The sequence below is a fragment of the Schistocerca nitens genome, chromosome 3 (genome assembly GCF_023898315.1).
Source record: "Schistocerca nitens isolate TAMUIC-IGC-003100 chromosome 3, iqSchNite1.1, whole genome shotgun sequence".
Lineage (NCBI taxonomy): Eukaryota > Metazoa > Arthropoda > Insecta > Orthoptera > Acrididae > Schistocerca > Schistocerca nitens.
The window spans coordinates 278590374-278615331 of NC_064616.1; the positions used below are offsets into that span (position 1 = coordinate 278590374).

General features: G+C 45.4%; 1 protein-coding gene across 1 annotated transcript in view; it reads left to right on the forward strand.

The window, feature by feature from the left end:
- LOC126249179 (serine protease inhibitor 3/4) overlaps window positions 1-20463 on the forward strand; it is a 92353-nt gene extending 71890 nt beyond the window's left edge. The window contains exons 6-8 of the mRNA XM_049950834.1: window positions 10161-10346; window positions 13648-13780; window positions 19434-20463. Coding sequence (XP_049806791.1) covers window positions 10161-10346; window positions 13648-13780; window positions 19434-19558 — 444 coding nt within the window. The 3' untranslated portion in view covers window positions 19559-20463. The remainder of the gene's footprint in view (window positions 1-10160; window positions 10347-13647; window positions 13781-19433) is intronic.
- Window positions 20464-24958: the final 4495 nt, after the last annotated feature.

Below are 24958 nucleotides of genomic sequence, written 5' to 3' on the forward strand. Positions count from 1 at the left end.
ATGCTGCTGTATACGTCGTCGAACTGTTCGTGCAGATGATTGTTGTCTTGCAAACGTTCCCATCTGTTGACTCAGGGATCGAGACGTGGCTGCACGATCCGTTACAGCCATGCGGATAAGATGCCTGTCATCTCGACTGCAAGTTATACGACGCCTTTGGGATCAAGCGCGGCGTTCCGTATTATCCTCCTGAACCCACCGATTCCATCTTCTGCTAACAGTCATTGGATCTCGACCAACGCTAGCAGCAATGTCGCGATACGATAAACCGCAATCGCGATAGGCTACAATCCGACCTTTGTCAAAGACGGAAACGTGATGGTACGCATTTCTCTTGACACGAGGCATCACAACAACGTTTCACCAGGCAATGCTGGTCAACTGCTGTTTGTGTATGAGAAATCGGTTGGAAACTTTCCTCATGTCAGCACGTTGTAACTCTCGCCACCGGCGCCAACCTTGTGTGAATGCTCTGAAAAGCTAATCATTTGCATATCACAGCTTCTTCTTCCTGTCGGTTAAATTTTGCGTCTGTAGCACGTCATCTTCGTGGTGTAGCAATTTTAATGGCCAGTAGTGTAGTTAGCTTCTGGCTCAATACGTTATTACCTGAGTACTGCATCCGCTTTATAGTTCCTGTCTAGAACCGTGAGATTTTTTATTCCTATCACTAAAGGCAAAGTTTCGGGACATTCGATCTGAAGACTCAGTAATGCTAAAGAAAAGTGAGGCGATTCTCGAGGATCTGACACAAAGTAGTCTGCACAATGTGGTCGAGGGGTGGCAGAGACTTCATAAAAAGTGCGTTTAAATCACTCATTGTTGATCAGCCCTTGTAAAACAGTCTGTGTAAACTGATTCTTCTGTCCCTTCTAGGTAGAACCACTTCTGAATTATTTCTCCAGTTCTGAGTTATTTTAACCGGTTATCAACTTACAAGCCTATCATCATATGTAGACCATCGTCAAACTAAGTTAAAACATTCGTGAAAAATATGTGAAAAAGGCTACACAGCAACAGAGAGGTACGAACACAAGAGTAAATGTCTTGGACAGTGAGATGCTAATCTAATTACAAATTTTGAACATTAAATAACTATAAAGGGAATAAACCAGTAGACATTCACAATGCCTATAATTTAAAGCAAATTAACGATCCCAATAAAATCTTAGTACGTGACAAGAGTACTGACAATTAGCTAGAAGAGAGCTCGCATACGGAATGTGACGCAGAAACAGAGTAAAAGATAGAATAGACGACTGTAACAATATACAGAGTGCACAAACAATAAGAATAAATACATATAGGGAAAAAACCGAGAAAGTGGATGGAACATTTAGTGTGGAAAGTACTGCAAAAACGTGAAAATCAACTGAAGGTTAGAAAAGGGGACGTATTCAGCGGTGTTGGGTCTTTTAAGGTTAAATCTGGATTTTGGGGCAGTTATTTATTGAATTTCAGTTCAAATGGTTCAAATGGCTCTGAGCACTATGGGACTCAACTTCTGAGGTCATTAGTCCCCTAGAACTTAGAACTAGTTAAACCTAACTAACCTAAGGACATCACAAACATCCATGCCCGAGGCAGGATTCGAACCTGCGACCGTAGCGGTCTTGCGGTTCCAGACTGCAGCGCCTTTAACCTATAACCGCACGGCCACTTCAGCCGGCACTGAATTTCAGTGGTGTCACGTGTTGGCAGCTATTTTTCAGTAGACTTGACACGTACTAATTTTATTTTATAGAAAACGTTGATTTAAATTTTTAATAGATACTGTTTTTCAAGTTTAGTGATTTTCTATGTTTCCTTACCTTTATACACTCCTGGAAATTGAAATAAGAACACCGTGAATTCATTGTCCCAGGAAGGGGAAACTTTATTGACACATTCCTGGGGTCAGATACATCACATGATCACACTGACAGAACCACAGGCACATAGACACAGGCAACAGAGCATGCACAATGTCGGCACTAGTACAGTGTATATCCACCTTTCGCAGCAATGCAGGCTGCTATTCTCCCATGGAGACGATCGTAGAGATGCTGGATGTAGTCCTGTGGAACGGCTTGCCATGCCATTTCCACCTGGCGCCTCAGTTGGACCAGCGTTCGTGCTGGACGTGCAGACCGCGTGAGACGACGCTTCATCCAGTCCCAAACATGCTCAATGGGGGACAGATCCGGAGATCTTGCTGGCCAGGGTAGTTGACTTACACCTTCTAGAGCACGTTGGGTGGCACGGGATACATGCGGACGTGCATTGTCCTGTTGGAACAGCAAGTTCCCTTGCCGGTCTAGGAATGGTAGAACGATGGGTTCGATGACGGTTTGGATGTACCGTGCACTATTCAGTGTCCCCTCAACGATCACCAGTGGTGTACGGCCAGTGTAGGAGATCGCTCCCCACACCATGATGCCGGGTGTTGGCCCTGTGTGCCTCGGTCGTATGCAGTCCTGATTGTGGCGCTCACCTGCACGGCGCCAAACACGCATACGACCATCATTGGCACCAAGGCAGAAGCGACTCTCATCGCTGAAGACGACACGTCTCCATTCGTCCCTCCACTCACGCCTGTCGCGACACCACTGGAGGCGGGCTGCACGATGTTGGGGCGTGAGCGGAAGACGGCCTAACGGTGTGCGGGACCGTAGCCCAGCTTCATGGAGACGGTTGCGAATGGTCCTCGCCGATACCCCAGGAGCAACAGTGTCCCTAATTTGCTGGGAAGTGGCGGTGCGGTCCCCTACGGCACTGCGTAGGATCCTACGGTCTTGGCGTGCATCCGTGCGTCGCTGCGGTCCGGTCCCAGGTCGACGGGAACGTGCACCTTCCGCCGACCACTGGCGACAACATCGATGTACTGTGGAGACCTCACGCCCCACGTGTTGAGCAATTCGGCGGTACGTCCACCCGGCCTCCCGCATGCCCACTATACGCCCTCGCTCAAAGTCCGTCAACTGCACATACGGTTCACGTCCACGCTGTCGCGGCATTCTACCAGTGTTAAAGACTGCGATGGAGCTCCGTATGCCACGGCAAACTGGCTGACACTGACGGCGGCGGTGCACAAATGCTGCGCAGCTAGCGCCAATCGACGGCCAACACCGCGGTTCCTGGTGTGTCCGCTGTGCCGTGCGTGTGATCATTGCTTGTACAGCCCTCTCGCAGTGTCCGGAGCAAGTATGGTGGGTCTGACACACCGGTGTCAATGTGTTCTTTTTTCCATTTCCAGGAGTGTATTTATGTAATGTTTAACTTAATATTTTTAATTACATTACCGCTTCACTGTCGGACATTTACTGTGTTCGTGGTTCATTGTTGACGTGTAACATCTTTTTCGGTGTTGTTCACGAGTATTAGACCATCTCAGACGCGAACAATTAGTCTGATGATAACCTTGTAAGCCGAAAAACGGTTAATAAAATACATTCATACTGTAGAACATCAACAATATTACGATTTTCATTTAAGATTTTACGGTTAGTATTTGTATAACGATCAAATATCACATGTGCCAAACATTACAGTGGATATGTTCAGTTTCCTTCGTGACCGTTCTTAAGTGGCAACTACAAGAGTCCACTGATAACTGCGTTTTGAGAATATAATTTCGTATTTTTAGAAGTGTGCTATAAAACATGCACATTTAAGAACTACCAACGTGGTTGCAAGTAGTTGAGGCACCAAACCTAGTAAGTGGCCCTCCACATTTGCCTGTTGAAACGCCTTTACTGAGTGACCAAGTGAAGCCTCCAGAGCACCTGGGTCGAACTGGGGGACTGGAAATATTTTACTTGTGGGATATTGTTGCCCATTGTATTCATTTACGTGTTGCCGTAGTGCTGTGTTTCATTATTTCTTATCAACGCAAGTGGATAATCTGGCTGCGAGACCGTCATGTCTGTATTACCAGCAAATCCGATATTGAGGCTGTGTTACACAGCGTAGTCTTTAGTTATTTTGTCGTTTACGATAAACAATAATTCGTCTCTCCCATGTTGTATTCTTTCTGAAAACAATAGGCAGTAGTTGTTTATGGTATTGAGCGTACAGTTTCGTCTCAAATACGAATCTGCGGCTAAAATGTCCTGCAAGCAGTGCGACACGTGGAAAAAAAATTAAATCTAGGTCGATTAAATATCCATTACTGATTAAATGTGTTCTGACAGGCGTATGTAATGCGAAATTGACGAGTGCATGGTAAGATAAGTGAACTCGCCAGTATAAAAGGAGGCGGCGAGTATCGAGAATGTTCGTCTTCCGAACTTGGCCCCGAGGCCTCGGTCAAGTAGCTACAAGCTTTAAGGGTATCTGAGAGCTCACTAATTACCACTTCGAACGGCTCAGAAGACGGAAGCTGTCAAGTTATATTTAGCGATAATCGAGTTTCTCTGAGGAAAAGATCATCGAAATTTCTCCGAACATATTTCAAGAAAGGTCAACGAGGTGTTCGGGAAATTTGTGAAAACAAGGTGTTTTATAGCAGGGAAATAATCAGCGTTATTATTGTTGGATTTAACGTTTCGTGCTTCCCACTCAGTCTATACAGTAAGGGTCACCGATCTTAGAGGTGCTCACACGATAGTAGATAAACAATAAGGCTGGTTTAATCTATATCCCCATTGAAATAGTGCTCCTCAGTGAAGCAGTATTAGCTCAATTTCACATTAAGAACGGGAAAAATCTGTTGTGACTTTCTTGAAGGAGCATTTCAAACAGTCGTCTGAAATCATTTAGGGAACCACTGAAAACTTCAATCGAAATGACCAGACAAGAATTTGAACTCAATTTCGAACTTAAGCTACATATCATAAAGTAGTGCTTTAATGGTAAAGCAGGAGGTACGGATATATAAGTTACATCAACTGGGCTGTTGGAAACTTCTGGGAAAATGTGACAGTTATAAGTAATCACACTGGGAAATATTCATCCTCTAAAATCGTCCGCAGTGGCCATATGTGCTTAGCTTAGTTCCGAAATGACTGGTTCTCTTTATAAAATGCCAACGTAGTGTGTTTTCTCCTCAGTTTTCCGTTTTGTGTTTCGAAGCAGACACGTCCCCATAATAGATAAGAACCAGTGTCCAAATGAATAAAGGAAATCACATTTGCAACGAAGACATCGAACACGACGTTTTCGCGTAACGTAAAAGGAAATAGGGTGGATCACAATATATTCTCGCTCGAATTAGTGTGTAGTACTTAAAATTGTAGTGTGGTAAATTTCAAACACTAAATAATATGCTTAAAGGAAAAATATTTAAAATTATCATGCTGATAAAACCACATAGTTTGCAGCGAATTTCTGAGAGCGTGCTGGAAAGTAACGCCTCAGGATCTTTTATTTGGTAACTCTTGTTGTTGTTGTTGTTGTTGTTATGGTCTTCAGTCCTGAGACTGGTTTGATGCAGCTCTCCAAGCTACTCTACCCTGTGCAAGCTTCTTCATCTCCCAGTACCTACTGCAACCTACTTCCTTCTGAATCTGCTTGGTGTATTCATCTCTTGGTCTCCCTCTACGATTTTTACCCTCCACGCTGTCCTCCAATACTAAATTGGTGATCCCTTGATGCCTCAGAACATGTCCTACCAACCGATCCCTTCTTCTAGTCAAGTTGTGCCACAAACTTCTCTTCACTCCAATTTTATTCAATACCTCCTCATTAGTTATGTGATCTACCCACCTAATCTTCAGCATTCTTCTGTAGCACCACATTTCGAAAGCTTCTATTCTCTTCTTGTCTAAACTATTTATCGTCCATGTTTCACTTCCATACATGGCTACACTCTATACAAATACTTTCAGAAATGACTTCCTGACACTTAAATCTATACACAATGTTAACAAATTTCTCTTCTTCAGAAACGCTTTCCTTCCCATTGCCAGTCTACATTTTATATCCTCTCTACTTCGACCATCATCAGTTATTTTGCTCCCCAAATAGCAAAACTCCTTTACTACTTTAAGTGTCTCATTTCCTAATCTAATACCCCCAGCATCACCCGACTTAATTCGACTACATTCTATTATCCTCGTTTTGCTTTTGTTGATGTTCATCTTATATCCTCCTTTCAAGACACTATCCATTCCGTTCAACTGCTCTTCCAAGTCCTTTGCTGTCTCTGACAGAATTACAATGTCATCGGCGAACCTCAAAGGTACGCAGCTCGTGGTCGTGCGGTAGCGTTATCGCTTCCCGCGCCCGGGTTCCCGGGTTCGATTCCCGGCGGGGTCAGGGATTTTCTCTGCCTCGTCATGACTGGGTGTTGTGTGCTGTCGTTAGGTTAGTTAGGTTTAAGTAGTTCTAGGGGACTGATGACCATAGATGTTAAGTCCCATAGTGCTCTGAGCCATTTTTGAACCTCAACGTTTTTATTTCTTCTCCATGAATTTTAATACCTACTCTGGATTTTTCTTTTGTTTCCTTGCTCAAGATACAGATTGAATAACATCGGGGAGAGGCTACAACCCTGTCTCACTCCCTTCCCAATTACTGCTTCCCTTTCATGCCCCTCAACTCTTATAGCTGCCATTTGGTTTCTATACAAATTGTAAATAGCCTTTCGCTCCCTATATTTTACCCCTGCCACCTTCAGAATTTGAAAGAGAGTATCCCAGTCAATGATAACTCTTAATGCTTTATAAATAAAACAAACGTTGTTAACGTTGTACAAATTTATTCTTCAGTCTACATGTTTATTTCCTAAGTCACCCTGGCTACGAACATATTGCTTCCAATGAGATACCATTTAGTTGATACTGTTACTGTAAAAGTTCTGAATTTGATGATGGAGCCATAACCTCACCTACTTGCACAGCTTCGTCATCATCAGAGTGAAGTCCTCGAAGATATTCTGTAAATTCTTGAAACAGATGAAAATCTGATGGAGCCAAGCCAGGACTGTATGGAGGGTGATCCTTCACAGTCAGACTGTTGCAGATGCCGCAGAGCTCGTATGTGATCTGGCATTGTAATGCTGTAGGAGATGCTGCCCTATGTGTGGACGAACTCTTCGAATTCGAAACTCGAATGCAGCACGATGTTTCTCGCGCACCGACATACTTAGATTGCACACCGAAATGTTACACGATAGAATTGTGTCCTCTAGCGGCAGAGGGCTGCAAATATGTAGACACGAAGAATATCTTACATACATTCGGAGGCATTACTTTCAGCCGCCTTCGTAAATGTTTTTCACAATAACGTGCTTTAAAAGTGGTAAAAAATATTTTACACTCTGACAAAATATGACCCACCATGGATGAGTTATGCAAATTGGTCACGAACTGATATTCATACAGGTTTAGACGAAAAATGTAAAATTGTAAACTTGGCGCCCGATGGATGAATGTGGGACATTGCAGCGCAATTTTACCGAGGTGCTGGCGAGGGTAGCAAACAGGCGGTATGCCGATGTTTGGGCATAAAGTCTGTGCAAATTTCATTCCGTGTACTCAGTTGGTCAGTAACTATCTCTCCCAGACGGGTGCGTGAACAGTATACGCAGAAGTCAACGTGTGAGAGACGACCTGTAGATGGGCTCAAAGAAGCTGGTTGGAATAATCGGCGAGTCGCTCTACGTTTAAATACCATGTATGTGGGTGAATATGGCAGAACACAGCGTCAAGAAGGAAGAGGTCGACCTAGAGAGATGACAGAACGTGAGTACTGAGCAAACATCAGAAACGCTCTGAGTCTGGGATTATTATCGATCCGACGTGCAACTGGTGCTTCAGTGACAGGACGGAGACCGATCTGAGGACACCCCTTGCACCAACTACCATTGTCTTCCGTACACCAACAAGACCGTTTGCCGATGTGTCCGGCAGATTCGGCCTCGAATCTCACAGACTGGAGTCGAATTGTCTTCAGTGATAAGGCCCCGATTACAAGCGAAGACGTGGCTGGAGACACAACGGACAACGGCGGATTACCAACGTGGCTGTCGCCCAATATACGGCCTGACAAACAGGAGTGATGGTCTAGGATGCCATTAGCTTTCATAGCAGGACTCCTATGGTTGTCATCCGAGACACTGTTACAGTACAGCGTTACGACGACGAAATTCTACGTCCCACTGTGTTGCCTTTCATGGCAGGCCATTCTGGATTTACATTTAAGCAAGATAATGTCCGCTCGCACATTGCGAGAATTTCTACTGATTGTCTTCGTGCTTGCCAAACCCTACTCAGTCCAGCCAGGTCACCGGACCTCTCCCAATTGGGAACGTTTGGAGCACTATGTGCAGGGTCCTCCAACCAGCTCAAGCTTTTGACGATGTGACACCCCAATTGCACAGAAGTTTATATAATATCCCCTACGACATCCAACAACTCCATCAATCAACGCCATGCCGAATAACTGCTTGCATTATGTCCAAAGATGGACCAACATGTTATTGACTTTCTCAGTTCATGATCATCCATATTTTCTGAAATTGTAATCACTTGTTTTTCTGTATACAGGGTGAAAAGTATTTAAACCGACAAACTCTGGGAGGTCGTATGGGACATCAAAACAAATATTTTTCCCTAGTGTCATTTTTTTCCTATGAGGAGTATTTAAACCGGTAGAGGAAGATTTCTCTGGCGGCAAATTAATTAAACCACCAAACACCTTTCCACTTTTTTATGACCAAGAGACAACACATTAACACAACCGAATTTCAATTACAGCAGATTTTCAAAAATGTTTGCATTGACATGTAAACAAAGGTTACACTGTCGGTTCATGTTCTGTCTGACACGGGCAAAAACATCAGGAGTGTCCTGAATAGTTCCCCACACAAAAAAGTGGGGATCCAGCAGGCCATGGTACAGGACCACCTCTGCCAATCCACGTGTCTGGGAACCGTCGGTCCAGGAATCGACGCACACGACGACTGAAATGTGCCGGCACCCCGTCATGTTGGAACCACATGCGTCGTTCCCCAACAACACCGACCCACACATTAACGAAGAACCGCACTTGATAAGTGCTAGTAACTGTGGCATGCGGGTTATCCTCACTCCAAACATGCGAATTGTATATGTTGAAGATTCCATCACGCCCGAACGTTGCTTCATTTGGTAAAAAACGCAGAGGATGGAAATGTAAGATGCATTTCACACTGTTCCAGATACCACTGCGAAAACTGTGCTCTGGTTGGATAATCAACTGGTTCCAGGTTGTGGACACGCTGTAACTGAAATGGACGTAACAATTGCTCTCGAAGGACTGTTCTTACACTTGTCTGATTCGTACCTATTTTACGTGCAATTGCACGAGTGCTGATTGAAGGATCCCGCTCCACATGCTGCAAGACAGCTTCCTCAAATTGCAGCGTTCTTACCGAGCGTCCCTGTCCAGGTAATCTTTTAAATGATCCGGTCTCACGCAGATATTGGTACACAGCAGCAAAGGTCGTATGATGCGAGATACGGCGATTAGGATATTGTTGTTGATAAACCCGCTGTGCAGCTCGCACATTGCGGTGCGCTACGTAGTACGCACCAACCATATCAGTGTACTCACTCAAAGTGTATCGCTCCAATAGTAAACAGAGACAATGCACTACTACACTGGTGGACAGCAGTTTCCTACTACTGAAGATCGTAATACGGCCTCTAATAACTGAAGAGCGTAATACGGCCTCCACCGGTATAAATAATACTCTTAGGAAAAAATGACATTAGGGAAAAATATTTGTTTTGATGTCCCCTACAACCTCCCAAAGTTCGTCGGCTTAAATACTTTTCACCCTGTATGTACATCACACCAACAGATTTCTGTCCCATTAGGCTAATACCTTCATGTGCTTGTATCGGTGATGTTGATATGTCTCAATGTACGATCGCCGTTGGGATTGCAGTTGCTGGCTGCTTGGGCTCGTAAAATGCTATAACGTACATTAGAGAGGACTTACATCGCCAGCGATCCTCATAACTTAAACAAGGGACATTCGTTGCAGAGAACACGGAAACGTTATAAATTTCATAAAATTTTCAAAAAACGTGTTGGTTCTTGTTGTTAGGTGCCTATAACCACTTTCAACAAACAGGGCCATGGCTTGTTTTGACTTCCTGGTGTTCTGTGGTTGTTCAGTATCAACTGGATTCAGTTATGTCTGCAGAGTAGCGGAAAAAATCCTGTGCTGTAAAGGTAACGGGCTGTTTCAGGGTGGGCAGTACTCGCTGCTCGTGCTGGTGCCTAACGCGAAGGGCGGCCTGGCCAGCATGCTGTCCGACCTGTCAGTGTTCTCCCTGGCCGAGGTGATGCAGCGGCTGGTTGCCCGAGACGTTGAGGTGGTACTGCCAGCCTTCAGCATCCAGACCGTCACCAAGCCACAGCGAGCCCTCTCCCGGGTATGTCCACATCCCATTTCTCTTCTTTTTATACGGCACTGGAATCGATGTACAGAGAGAAACTGAAACAGTAAATCCAGTACCTATGCCATTAGACTAAAATAAGAAAAGCTTGGCCCTCTCACTGTTTACGGTAGCAAACTTAATGTGGTGTAGTGTAGCGCACGTCGCGTACGTTGAACTGTAATCCACAAGTGTTTTTGAGAAAGGTCTGTCGTCTATTCACTACATACACACATCAAAAAACTTTTGCTCCTGAAGATAGACGTTGACTGTGTATATTGTATCACAGACACAGTCACTTTGACTGTTCAGAGATGTCACTAAACCTGTCCAAAGATGTAAACAAACATACATGAGCAGCGCCTATTGGACGGATGGGGTCCGACAGCCTATCACTTAGTCATTCCACCAGGAAGGAGGTGCACGGCTCGTGTTGTCTGCAGTTCAACCATGCCTAGACGGTCAATACCGTCGCTCGATCGCATCCGCATTGTTTCTTTGTGCCAGGAAGGGCCATTAACAAGGGAAGTGTCCAGGAGTCTCAGAGTGAACCTAAGCGATGTTGTTCGGACATGGAGGAGATACAGATAAACAGGAACTGTGGATGACATGCCTCGATCAGCCCGCCCAGGGGCTACTACTGCAGTGGATGACCGCTGCCTGCGGATTATGGCTCGGAGGAACAACGCCAACCATGTTTAATAATGCTTTTCGTGCAGCCACAAAACGTCGTGCTACGACTCAAACTGTGCGTAGTAGGCTGCATGATGCGAAACTTCACTCCCCTCGTTAATGGCGAGGTCCATCTTTGCAACCACGACACTCTGCAGCATGTTACTGATGGGCCCAACAAAATGCCGAATGAACCGCTCAGGATTGGCATCACGTTCTCTTCACCGATGAGTGTCACATATGTCTTCAACCAGACAATCGTCGGTGAAGTGTTTGGAGTCAAATCGGTCAGGCTGAACGCCGTAGACACAGTGTCCAGCGAGTGCCGCAAGGTGGAGGTTCCCTGCTGTTTTGGAGTGACATTATGTGGAGCCTACGTACGCAGCTGGTGGTCATGGAAGACGTTGTAACGGCTGTACGATACGTGAATGCCATCCTCCGACCAACAGTGCAACCATATCGGCATCATATTGGCGAGGCATTCGTCTGCATGGACGACAACTCGCGCCCACATCGTACACATCTTGTGAATGACTTCATTCAGGACAACGACATCGCTCGCTAGATTGAAAAGGGCTGTTTATAGTCGACGAGACAAACCAGCCACTCTGAGGGATCTACGCCGAATCGTCGTTGAAGAGTAGGACAATCTGGACCAACAGTGCGTTGATGAACTCGACTTGAGTGGCCAGCATGTTCTCCAGACATGAACCCTATCGAACATGACTGGGATAGATAGTGCTGTTTATGGACAACGAATACAGGCATGCATCAGTGCACGAGGACGTACTACTGTTTATTATTGGTGCGTATGTGTAGCAATCTGGGAAACCACCTCTGAAGGTCTCGCTGTATGGTGGTACAAAATGCGATGTGTGGTTTTCCTGAGCAATAAAAAGGGCGGAAATGATGTTTATGTTGATCTCTATTCCAATTTTCTGTACAGGTTCCGGACCTCTCGGAACTGAGGTGATGCAAAACTTTTTTTGATGTGTGTATATGATGTACTACTTTCCTTTCTCCCATCTTCCTTATACTCCTCTGTTTCAGTTTTTTCTCTGTTTGTTTCTTTTTTGCTCTGTTTGTTTCTTTTTTGCTCTGTTTGTTTCTTTTTTGCTCTGTTTGTTTCTTTTTTGCTCTGTTTGTTTCTTTTTTGCTCTGTTTGTTTCTTTTTTGCTCTGTTTGTTTCTTTTTTGCTCTGTTTCTGTTTCTATTATTTCTCTGTCTCTGCACTTCTCTCTCTGTCTCTGCACTTCTCTCTCTGTCTCTGCACTTCTCTCTCTGTCTCTGCACTTCTCTCTCTGCCTCTGTCTCTTCTCTCTCTGCCTCTGTCTCTTCTCTCTCTGCCTCTGTCTCTTCTCTCTCTGCCTCTGTCTCTTCTCTCTCTGCCTCTGTCTCTTCTCTCTCTGCCTCTGTCTCTTCTCTCTCTGCCTCTGTCTCTTCTCTCTCTGCCTCTGTCTCTTCTCTCTCTGCCTCTGCCTCTGTCTCTTCTCTCTCTGCCTCTGCCTCTGTCTCTTCTCTCTCTGCCTCTGCCTCTGTCTCTTCTCTCTCTGCCTCTGCCTCTGTCTCTTCTCTCTCTGCCTCTGCCTCTGTCTCTTCTCTCTCTGCCTCTGCCTCTGTCTCTTCTCTCTCTGCCTCTGCCTCTGTCTCTGTCTCTTCTCTCTCTGCCTCTGCCTCTGCCTCTGTCTCTTCTCTCTCTGCCTCTGCCTCTGCCTCTGTCTCTTCTCTCTCTGCCTCTGCCTCTGTCTCTTCTCTCTCTGCCTCTGCCTCTGTCTCTTCTCTCTCTGCCTCTGCCTCTGTCTCTTCTCTCTCTGCCTCTGCCTCTGTCTCTTCTCTCTCTGCCTCTGACTCTGCCTCTGTCTCTTCTCTCTCTGCCTCTGCCTCTGTCTCTTCTCTCTCTGCCTCTGCCTCTGTCTCTTCTCTCTCTGCCTCTGTCTCTTCTCTCTCTGCCTCTGCCTCTGTCTCTTCTCTCTCTGCCTCTGCCTCTGTCTCTTCTCTCTCTGCCTCTGCCTCTGTCTCTTCTCTCTCTGCCTCTGCCTCTGTCTCTCTCTCTCTCTCTCTCTCTCTCTCTCTCTCTCTCTCTCTGTCTCTCTCTCTCTCTCTGTCTCTCTCTCTCTCTCTCTGTCTCTCTCTCTGTCTCTCTCTCTCTCTGTCTCTCTCTCTCTCTCTGTCTCTCTCTCTCTCTCTGTCTCTCTCTGTCTCTGTCTCTCTCTCTGTCTCTCTCTCTCTCTCTGTCTCTCTCTCTCTCTCTCTCTCTCTCTCTCTGTCTCTCTCTCTCTCTCTCTCTGTCTCTCTCTCTCTCTCTCTCTGTCTCTCTCTCTGTCTCTCTCTCTCTCTGTCTCTCTCTCTCTCTCTGTCTCTGTCTCTCTCTCTCTCTCTGTCTCTGTCTCTCTCTCTCTCTCTCTCTCTCTCTCTGTCTCTCTCTCTCTCTCTGTCTCTCTCTCTCTCTCTGTCTCTGTCTCTCTCTCTCTCTCTCTCTCTCTGTCTCTCTCTCTCTCTCTGTCTCTCTCTCTCTCTCTGTCTCTCTGTGTGTCCCTCTCTGTGCCTCTCTGTTTCTCATATGCGATTATACACTGATAGAGCAATATAATAGCAGTAGCTGTCATGTGGTATTACTTTGCTACAGCTTGGTGTTACGCATCTGTTCAGCCGTGAGAGAGCCGACTTGAGCGGCATCTCCCAGGAGGCAGAGCTGTTCGTGGAGGACCTGGCACAGGTCACTAACATCGACGTGGAAGAGAGCAACAGCCAGTCCACAGGTAAGCGGCTGTTGGCTGCTAACAACACTGCGTTTTGTTATGTCTTAGTGATATCAGAGAGTGGAAAAATCTATTCATTGTGTTAAGTCGCAAGATGTTAGGGTTATATACCCTCCAGTAAAGGGCAGGATCCGTCCGGATAAACGTGCACGCTAAAGCATTTATTACGATTCGGGGAGGTAGGCCGGACACATATAGAAATCGCTCGGCGGATTAACGAGGAGGGTCCCTGTACCGGTTAGCCTGGACGTGGTTTTTGCGGATGGTTCCTACATCCGGCTAGATAAACACCGGACTGTATCCAGGTCAAGCCTCAGTTACACGATTCGATAACATTTAAAACTATTTTCGCATATTTTCACATCAACAACTGTACACGCAAACCGTTCCGATACACACATTCCTTCCGGGAGGTAACGAGCATCCATACATTTAACTAAGTGCCAAATCGGTTAATAACCATGCCGACTTTGCGCACATTTGGGACAAGGGCACACGAAAATGAACAAAGGTACTCCATTAAAATCTTAGAATGATCAATACTGGCTCTTAATTACATCCAGTATTGCTAAAGATTAAATTTGAAATGTGTAGCCGCCATGAATGCTGCTCTGGGTGGTTGTAATTAATGTGCAGCTAGTCACAGAGGTCCATTGTGGGCTGTAATTATCGTATGACAACGAAACTTCGTAGATATTCCAATGCGTCAATGCGGAACCGATTTAAATCCAAAAAATGTTCAAATTTTGGCCACCAAGGATGAATCTGGCGCTGTGAATGCAAGAAAGACGTATAGAAATATTTCTATAAGTGATGGATAAGGAATTGGACGTGGGAATAAAAGATTAAACAAGTGAGGAAACAATAACTCCGATTTTATAATTAAACGCCGCTTACATAGCTTGTTCGATTTGTGCACCGGAGGCGTCGAAAAGATTCTGTACAGCGCCCAATTTGCACCTGGTGGCTAAAATTGGAAAAAATTTTTTTACAGCGTACATTAGTTCCGCCTTCACGCATTGACATATCTACAAAGTTTCGCTACCATGCGATAATTGTAATCCACATTGTACATCTTTCAGTAGCTGCATATTCATTACAACCACCCGTTATAATCGTATAATAACGTTAGTGATGAATGGGGATGGAGTGAAACGAATAATCGGGAGAATTGAAGTATTGATATTGCTAGCATTTTTGAAACTGCACACCTTGCCAAATTTGGTATGTGCTGGCAGTTCAAGTAAATAAATTGTTGTTACAGTCTTGACATACGGCCTTGTCCCAAGGATAGTTATGTCTTAAAGTTTCTGCTCCTATGTTATTCAGTTAACTAGTGTTGAACAATTCCTACAACGAGTTCAGTGCTTTTCATGTAATCAAACACGTTTCCATATCAAAACCAAACATATAAATAGCTTAGATTTCCTATTCTGCGCATTCGCTATGTTAAGACACACAAATCTCTCATTGGCATAGTTCGTCTAGTCGACACGTTGATTTTTTTTTTTAATGGAGCTCTGAGTTCGTTCAGCTAGGGATGATACGGGAATGGGTCGTGACATTGTTGCGTGCATACACCCTAGCACACTTACGGCATATGCCTGAAATTCCCGCGCTGCCATTCGGAACAGTTTTCTTTGGTTTCCCTAAATCTAAGTGTACTGTGAATCTGTGAATGTATGTTTACTTGTTCTGTATGGTACCATCATTGTGTCTGAGACTAATTATTAAATCTAGATATTAATAAAATTGAGGACATTCATGGTTCCTAGTAAATGAGGATTGCAAAAGTAGTGAAGGATTTGCTACTTTTGCTCCCAATACCTGTGAATTCATGTGGTCTGTACAGTCTTCATGCTACCATCGGAGATGGGTCTTTCTTAGTTACCAATCAATAAAGTCCTATACATCGGGTTGCTTTTTTAAAAAAACCTTTTTACGACAAGAAAACTCCTAATTTGCGTTACAAGCAGTGATCCTCGCACCCCTATCCAATCATCCAGACAAGTTTCCCGGAAGCATTTAAAATGATCGACTGTTGTCTTCAACATGGCAGCTTACTCAAACGTGTTCGTGTAGCAACTAGACGGAATACACTATTGTCACTATTTACAAATTCAGAAGTTCCCGTTCCGAGGAACGCCTATCAAATCGGTAATTATCCAATATGGCTAGGACAGGATTTTTTGACAGTACATGACACTCCAACTAAGTAGAACTTAAGTTAAACATGGATTGAAGTCCACATCAATAACGTAGGGTTCACATTAAAACCTGTCTCGAAGGGAAAGAAAAAGAAAAAAAACTGACCGGAATGAAATTGAGAAGACAGGCGGCAGTAAAGAAAATGCCGTAAATGCCAACCTCACACAGCCTCTAACTCACTGTCCGCAGCACGTGGTCAAGTAGCTAGCATTGCTGCCTCTAGATCACGGGATCCTGAGGTCGATTCCCGGCCGGGTTGGGGATTTTCTCTGCCTGGGGACTGGGTGTTTTGTGTTGTCCTCATTATATCATCATCATAATTTGCGACAGTGGCTAGATTGAAATTGGACTGTGTAACAATTGGGACTTTGTACGGGCGCTGATGACCGCCAGTTGAGCGCCCCACTAACCAATCACCATCATGTAACTCGCTGTTACCACGCGTTACACGTACACGGAAAGGAGAAGAGTTGAACGAATGTCCGCGATAGCTCAACCATAGCTGGTCTTTTACTTCCACCAGCCTAGGATTTTTTCTAGGTGATTTTCCATAATCGGTTTAACGAATAGATGGTTCCCAGTTTCCTCTTCTATCAACGGAACTTTTTTCAGAATGCTGAAGGCAGGCAACTACAGGAGAAACAAGACGACTGGACAGGAACATGTAATAAAAACCTCACAAAGAAGCAGTGTGAATACAAATTTTTCCAAGATACAAATTGAACGAAACCCATCACTTGGACTTTGGGTATAGTGCCTTTGTAAAACGCAGTGACAGAGACGTAAATTTATTATGTTTTAAGGCCTCAGCCCATCTAAGGCTATAGAATATAATAAAAAATCGGACTGTCTTTTTAGACCACGAAGAAAACGTTAACTGAATTAATTATATTAAAATCGGTAGGTTACTGAACTTTGGTTTACTTAAATTGCATGATCATTAGTCATACTACTTTTTGTAGGACATCAGTAAATACATACATCCTACAGTTATGTTCTGTTTACCCATTATTACTTCGAATAAATTATGTGGCAGCATTATACTGCTAAAATTTCCTTGCATTTACGTGTGTGCGTACTGACTAAAACTGAAGCACCCTAAAGACGTTCCGATGTCAGAGTAACTTCATACACTTACACAAATTTGGGGGTACATAAATGATTAAAGTTGGAATTCTCTGCGACAGCTAGAACAGTCACGATAGTGCATTAGTGTTACTAGTGTTCAGTGTCCTTGCCAGGTTTTGTAGCGTACATCAAGGACGCGAACAGCGTCAGATGCCAACTGATAGCTGTGTAAAACACGGAGATGCCACGTATTCGTGAGACAGTGGTATCGACACCAGATTGTTTAGAAAGAGCCACGTTTTGGGTCTCCATTAGGACGGATTATTGAATCATGCAGTCGCCCTATGTTGGACTGTATGGGAAAGAAAGTGCAGCATACGCGTCAGGGTTCCGGTCGGCATCGTCTGACCACCACAGAGGAGGACAGTCGGAGACTTGCAACAGCCGAACTAGGGAATTACCTTCACATGCGTAGACTGCCGTTAACACCATCCAACACAGACGTCTTCTTGTGGAGTGGTGCAGTCACTGGGAAGCACCTACTGCTGGTGAATGACAATGCACTGTGTTTAGCAATGGATAGCGTTTCAGCACTTCCCCGGATGACCGTCGACGACGAGTGTGGTGGTGACTTGGGGAAATGGCCTGTTCTTGCAATGGGAGAGGGACGGTGGTGTTATTCCCAACGTCATGGTGTGGGGGGGGGGGGCATCGGGTATGAATTCATGTCACGGCTAGTAGATGTTTAGGTAACTGTGACTACACAACGGTTCGTCACGTTACCTCACATGTGGTCGAACCATTTTTCAACAACATGACGCTCTCACATTCATGAAACGTGTCCCTATGAACCTTCTGCGTGATCGTATGGTACTCTTGTGGCCAAAAAGTTCTCTGAGATCTGTCCCTGATGGAACATCCGTAAGACCAGTTCGGATGTAAACTCTGTCCCAATGCCAGTATTCAGGATATCAAAGACCAGTTAAACCAGTTGTGACCTAGCTTACCGACAAGTTACAACGGCTTTCACACCCTTCCCAACCGAGTAACTGTATGCATCCAGGTCAGAGTGGGTGCAGCGTCATACTGATGACTAGGCACATACAGTAAAGTTCTTCGTAAATTTTACTCAATTTTGTAATCACAGCTGTAGCATCAGATACCCCCCCAAACACGAAGATCGGTTTTGTTTCACCCCGTCCTTCCACCCCACACCCCCATCTGGATGCTTCACTTGGGTGTTATGCAGTGTGTATGTGGTAATTATAAAGTCAATGAAAAGTTTCAGAAGATCGGTAAAGATAAATAGCGCTGGCTTCTAGACGCTTCAGTCCGGAACCGCGAGACTGCTACGGTCGCAGGGTCGAATCCTGCCTCGGGCATGGATGTGTGTGATGTCCTTAGGTTAGATAGGTTTAAGTAGTTCTAAGTTCTTGGGCACTGATGACCTCAGATATTAAGTCCCATAGTGCTCATAGCCATTTGAACCATTTTTTGCCGGCCGAAGTGGCCGTGCGGTTAAAGGCGCTGCAGTCTGGAACCACAGGACAGCTACGGTCGCAGGTTCGAATCCTGCCTCGGGCATGGATGTTTGTGTTGTCCTTAGGTTAGTTAGGTTTAACTAGTTCTAAGTTCTAGGGGACTAATGACCTCAGAAGTTGAGTCCCATAGTGCTCAGAGCCATTTTGAACCATTTTTTGATAAATAGCAAATAACAAAGTAATAAATGGTATAGTATATGAAAGGGACTCAGTTTAACAATATCTACAAGTGTTCTGTGTGTCCGCGCCACACATCTACTCGGTAGTCACATTCTTCCAATACCCGATTCAGCCTATCAGGAGTGACGGTAAAAACAGCTGCTAGGACGTGGTGTGGCAAAGCCTTCGACGTTCTGTGGTAGAGGCGGAGCATAAACGCTATTCTTGATCTAACATGAAAAGAAAGAAATCGCAAAGCGTTTCATCTGACGACCATACTGATCACTAGAGTAGCTTCAGGTCGGTGACCACAACGCGACCCATCCAGTGAAGTGCCAGTGTGTCATTAAGATAATGTACACAATTGTGGAAATCTAGATGAGCGCCAGCTCGTTAAAATATGAAATACCTGCTATCACTTGAAAGCTGAGGTACAAATTTGTTTTCAGCAACTACAGACGGTGCCGCCGCTGCCAGCTGTTTTCCAAACTTGTCGCCACCGTGTTCAAAAAAATTCATGTTTTCACTTACTGTACCATTTGTTGCATTATGTTACACCATTTATCTAAACCTTTTCTCTAAAACCTTTTCATGGACTGGCATAGTTGTGAATTAACACGATGAACAACTTCAACTTGGTGTATCTGAAGAGGGCTCAGACTGTGTTTTGTTCGCAGGTGGTACTCAGAAGATGCAGCGTTTAGTGATCGACCGACCATTCGCGTTCTTCGTGTGGGAGAATAAGCAAGACTTGCTGCTGGTAGCTGGAAAGCTGGAGGATCCTCTGCAGCCGACCTACTGACTCTACAACTTCGTTTTCTTAATTTATTCCTAATTTATTATCCCTCGGAAGAGACACTGAGATTGTTACAACAAGCGTATATCTGTCTCTTGTTCTGACTGACTCTGCTGCGAACTGTTTTATCACGGAATATGCTAGAAAGGTCTAACAACCTAGCGTCGTAATTTATACAGATTACTATCGGATGATAACCATACGTCAATTGCAGCGCGAAGTCCAGAAGTGACAGCGATTATAGTTACAACTTAACAAGTTGGTTACTATACGAAACTTCATTTTGCTTGCTTTAATTATTTTTAAGTGCATTTGAAGGAAGCAGGCTCCATGTCTTGATAGTTTTATTCTGAAGACGATACGTTACATGAATAAGATGGCGGAAGGACGATGACGTACGCTCTACTACTAACATGGGTTTTATTGCCCGAAAAGTCTCAAACGGCCTTGGTGTTAATGAATTAAGTTGCTCAAGGTGACTTAATTCATGATACTGCTTCATAGTCGGTAAACTGTGCCTTCCTACTAAGATAAGTACATGTGCCTGTAGTACTGTGGTAATTCTGAAGGGGAACATGTTGCTTTGCTTGCAAATTTCTCGTACAAACAATTACTGTTTTCTGCCGAGCACAGTGTCCACACAGTACGAATTGTTTGCATTGTATCAGTATCCGGTTTTTTGCGTCTCGCTCATAGGTTCTGACGCCTTCTTAGAATTGTGTATTATCGTTCTTTTAAGGTGCCACATGGTTCTTGTCTTAGAAGCGGTCTTCAATGCAAAAAGTATGTACTTGCCTGGTGATTTGTGGTTGTGTGTCTACAAATGAAACGGAAAAAATTGTCTACTGTGCTCGTTCTAATTGCCTATTGGTGTAATTTGCTGTAATGTAATTTACTTAATTTTTCATTATTCAGACATACAGCAGTTTTCCTCCAGACTGATATTTCAGGAGTTGTATCTGATGATACTCTAAATAAAAGAGTGCAATCTACATTCCGTGTTTTCATTGTCACTGTCACACCAGTTACAGGTTACTTTCGTGCATGCTGCAAGGGATTGCATCGCTTTATGGTAAAAAAAAAAGGTCAGTACACAATTTAATTGAAAAACTTGTCCACTTCCTGAGTACATACAGTCGAGTGCTTCGAGGTACAGTTACCCGCTCCAGCTCTTTCCAACGTTTTCCGTGTAGCATTAACATTGTAAGACTCTGGTCGCTTCAAGCGACAAAGGAAACACCTTTCGATGAATCTTTGTAAGATAGCGCAACGGGAAAGGCACTGGTTCTTGTTCAAAAATGTTCAAATGTGTGTGAAATCTTATGGGACTTAAGTGCTAAGGTCATCAGTCACTAAGCTTACACACTACTTAACGTAAACTATCCTATGGACAAACACACACACCCATGCCCGAGGGAGGACTCGAAACTCCGCCGGGAATAGCCGCACTGGCTATGACTGCAGCGCCTTAAAACTGGTTCTTGCTCGACAAGAGTGAGGATCAAATCCCATACGGTCAAACTATCTGAGGTTCACTGTAGATTTTCTGCATCGTTTATGGTGAATGCCGCAATGAGATCTCTGAAAATATCAGATTTACTCCCTCATCATATACACTCCTGGAAATTGAAATAAGAACACCGTGAATTCATTGTCCCAAGAAGGGGAAACTTTATTGACACATTCCTGGGGTCAGATACATCACATGATCACACTGACAGAACCACAGGCACATAGACACAGGCAACAGAGCATGTACAATGTCGGCACTAGTACAGTGTATATCCACCTTTCGCAGCAATGCAGGCTGCTATTCTCCCATGGAGACGATCGTAGAGATGCTGGATGTATTCCTGTGGAACGGCTTGCCATGCCATTTCCACCTGGCGCCTCAGTTGGACCAGCGTTCGTGCTGGACGTGCAGACCGCGTGAGACGACGCTTCATCCAGTCCCAAACATGCTCAATGGGGGACAGATCCGGAGATCTTGCTGGCCAGGGTAGCTGACTTACACCTTCTAGAGCACGTTGGGTGGCACGGGATACATGCGGACGTGCATTGTCCTGTTGGAACAGCAAATTCCCTTGCCGGTCTAGGAATGGTAGAACGATGGGTTCGATGACGGTTTGGATGTACCGTGCACTATTCAGTGTCCCCTCGACGATCACCAGTGGTGTACGGCCAGTGTAGGAGATCGCTCCCCACACCATGATGCCGGGTGTTGGCCCTGTGTGCCTCGGTCGTATGCAGTCCTGATTGTGGCGCTCACCTGCACGGCGCCAAACACGCATACGACCATCATTGGCACCAAGGCAGAAGCGACTCTCATCGCTGAAGACGACACGTCTCCATTCGTCCCTCCATTCACGCCTGTCGCGACACCACTGGAGGCGGGCTGCACGATGTTGGGGCGTGAGCGGAAGACGGCCTAACGGTGTGCGGGACCGTAGCCCAGCTTCATGGAGACGGTTGCGAATGGTCCTCGCCGATACCCCAGGAGCAACAGTGTCCCTAATTTGCTGGGACGTGGCGGTGCGGTCCCCTACGGCACTGCGTAGGATCCTACGGTCTTGGCGTGCATCCGTGCGTCGCTGCGGTCCGGTCCCAGGTCGACGGGCACGTGCACCTTCCGCCGACCACTGGCGACAACATCGATGTACTGTGGAGACCTCACGCCCCACGTGTTGAGCAATTCGGCGGTACGTCCACCCGGCCTCCCGCATGCCCACTATACGCCCTCGCTCAAAGTCCGTCAACTGCACATACGGTTCACGTCCACGCTGTCGCGGCATGCTACCAGTGTTAAAGACTGCGATGGAGCTCCGTATGCCACGGCAAACTGGCTGACACTGACGGCGGCGGTGCACAAATGCTGCGCAGCTAGCGCCATTCGACGGCCAACACCGCGGTTCCTGGTGTGTCCGCTGTGCCGTTCGTGTGATCATTGCTTGTACAGCCCTCTCGCAGTGTCCGGAGCAAGTATGGTGGGTCTGACACACCGGTGTCAATGTGTTCTTTTTTTCCATTTCCAGGAGTGTAGTTTGAGGTTGCAGCCTGTCTCTAATGATTTCGTTGTCAGCGGTAATTTAAACCTTAACCTTCTTTCTTCTATTTTTTATGCATTTAAGAACCATAAATATGACACAGAAAATACAGTGAGATGACAAGTAATGAGCTAGTGATGTGCAGATGACGGTAGTACCGCCTACACGAGGTATAAAAGGGCAGTGCATTGACGAAGCTGTCATTTTCTCAGGTGATTCATATGAAAGCGTCAGACATGATTACGGCCGCACGATGGAAATTAGACTTTGAACGCGGTATGGTAGTTGGAGCTAGACGCATGGGATAGACCATCGTTAGGAAAGTTAATATTCAGAGATCTACAGAGTCAAGAGTGTGCTGAGAATACAAGATTTTAGGCATTATCTCTCACCAGGAACAACGCAGTGGCCGACTGCCTTAACTTGGCGACCGAGAGCAGTGACGTTTGTGTCAAGTTGTCAGTGCTAGCAGACAAGTAACATTGCGTGAAATGACCATAAAGATCAACCTGGGACTTAAGACGAACGTATCCGTTACGACAGTGTGGCGAAATTAGCCGTTAATGGGCTATGCCAGCAGACGACCAAAGAGTATGCCGTTGGTAACAGCAAATCATCGCCTGCAGCGCTTCTCCTGGGCTCGTGGCTATTTCGATTGGACCCTAGACTATCGGAAAAGCGGCGCCTGGTCAGATGAATCTCTTGCTAAGATCTCATTGTAGCGTTGGAGTGTGGTACAGGCCCCACGGAGCCACGGATCCAAGGTACTGTGCAACCTGGAGGTAGTTCAATAATGTTTGGCAAAGCGCATTGTCATCCATAAAAATAGTTTGCGAACATTAAATTCATGAATGACTGCAAATGGTCTTTAAGTAGGCGAACATTCGGAGGACCCACTCCATTCCATGAAAACACAGCCAAAAACACGGCGTAGCATGGACTCAACAAGTCGTTGGAAGTCCACCCGCACAAGTATTAAGCCATGCTACCTATATACCAGTACGTAACCGCGAAAGTGTTGCCTGTGCATATTTTGTGCACGAACTGACTTCTCGATTATGTCTTATAAATGTTCGACGAGATCCGTGTCGGGCGATCTGGGTGGCCAAATTATTCGCTCGAATTGTCCAGAATGTTCTTCAAAGAAATTACGAAAAATTGTGGCCTAGTGGAATGGCGCATTGCCATCCATAAAAGTTGCTGGCCTCTTGGGCTCGTAAAATGCTATAACGTACATTAGAGAGAACTGAAATTTCTGTGCTACTTACTTCCATCGCCAGCGATCCTCATAACATAAACAGGGGACATTCGTTGCAGAGAACACGGAAACTAGGCCACAATTTTTCGCAATTTCTTTGAAGAACATTCTGGACAATTCGAGCGAATAATTTGGCCACCCAGATCGCCCGACACGGATCCCGTCGAACATTTATAAGACATAAACGAGACGTCAGTTCGTGCACAAAATACGCACAGGCAACACTTTCGCGGTTATGTACTGGTATCTAGGTAGCATGGCTCAATATTTGTGTGGGTGGACTTCCAACGACTTGTTGAGTCCATGCCACGCCGAGTTCATGCACCATGCCGCGCAAAATGAGGTCCAACACGATATGACGAGGTATTCCATGACTTTCGTCACCTCATTGTAAAGTGGAAAGTTTCTAAAATAAGGCCGGCCAGTGTGGCCGAGCGGTTCTAGGCGCTACAGTCTGGAACCGCGCGGTCGCTACGGTCGCAGGTTCGAATCCTGCCTCGGGCATGGATGTGTGTGATGTCCTTAGCTTAGTTAGGTTTAAGTAGTTTCAAGTTCTAGGGGACAGATGACCCTAGAAGTTAAGTCTCATACTGCTCAGAGGCATTTTTTTCTAAAATAAGTTACATAAAAATTTCCGGGTATAAGTGCTTGGAAGCTTACAGAGTGGACGACCAAAGGTGTGCAACTTCAAGAGCGTGTGGAGCTGCCGGAAGAGCATCTTAGTCGGTGCAGGACATGGGAAAGAGCCTGCACCACAGCAAGTAATCCATCGCTTGCATTTCTCTTCGGTCGTAGTTGACAGTGAAGGCTGGAAATAAAAATTTGTGATAATATATCTTCAGACACCAGAACGTAAGTGACTGTGAGCACGCCACACTTCTCTTGATGACCAGGAAGGAGACTTTCAGATGGTTGAAGCCAATGAGGATAGTTTGCAGCTTGGACTTCCCATATTTCTACATCTACATCTACATTTATACTCCGCAAGCCACCCAACGGTGTTTGGCGGAGGGCACTTTACGTGCCACTGTCATTACATCCCTTTTCTGTTCCAGTCGCGTATTGTTCGCGGGAAGAACGACTGTCTGAAAGCCTCCGTGAGCG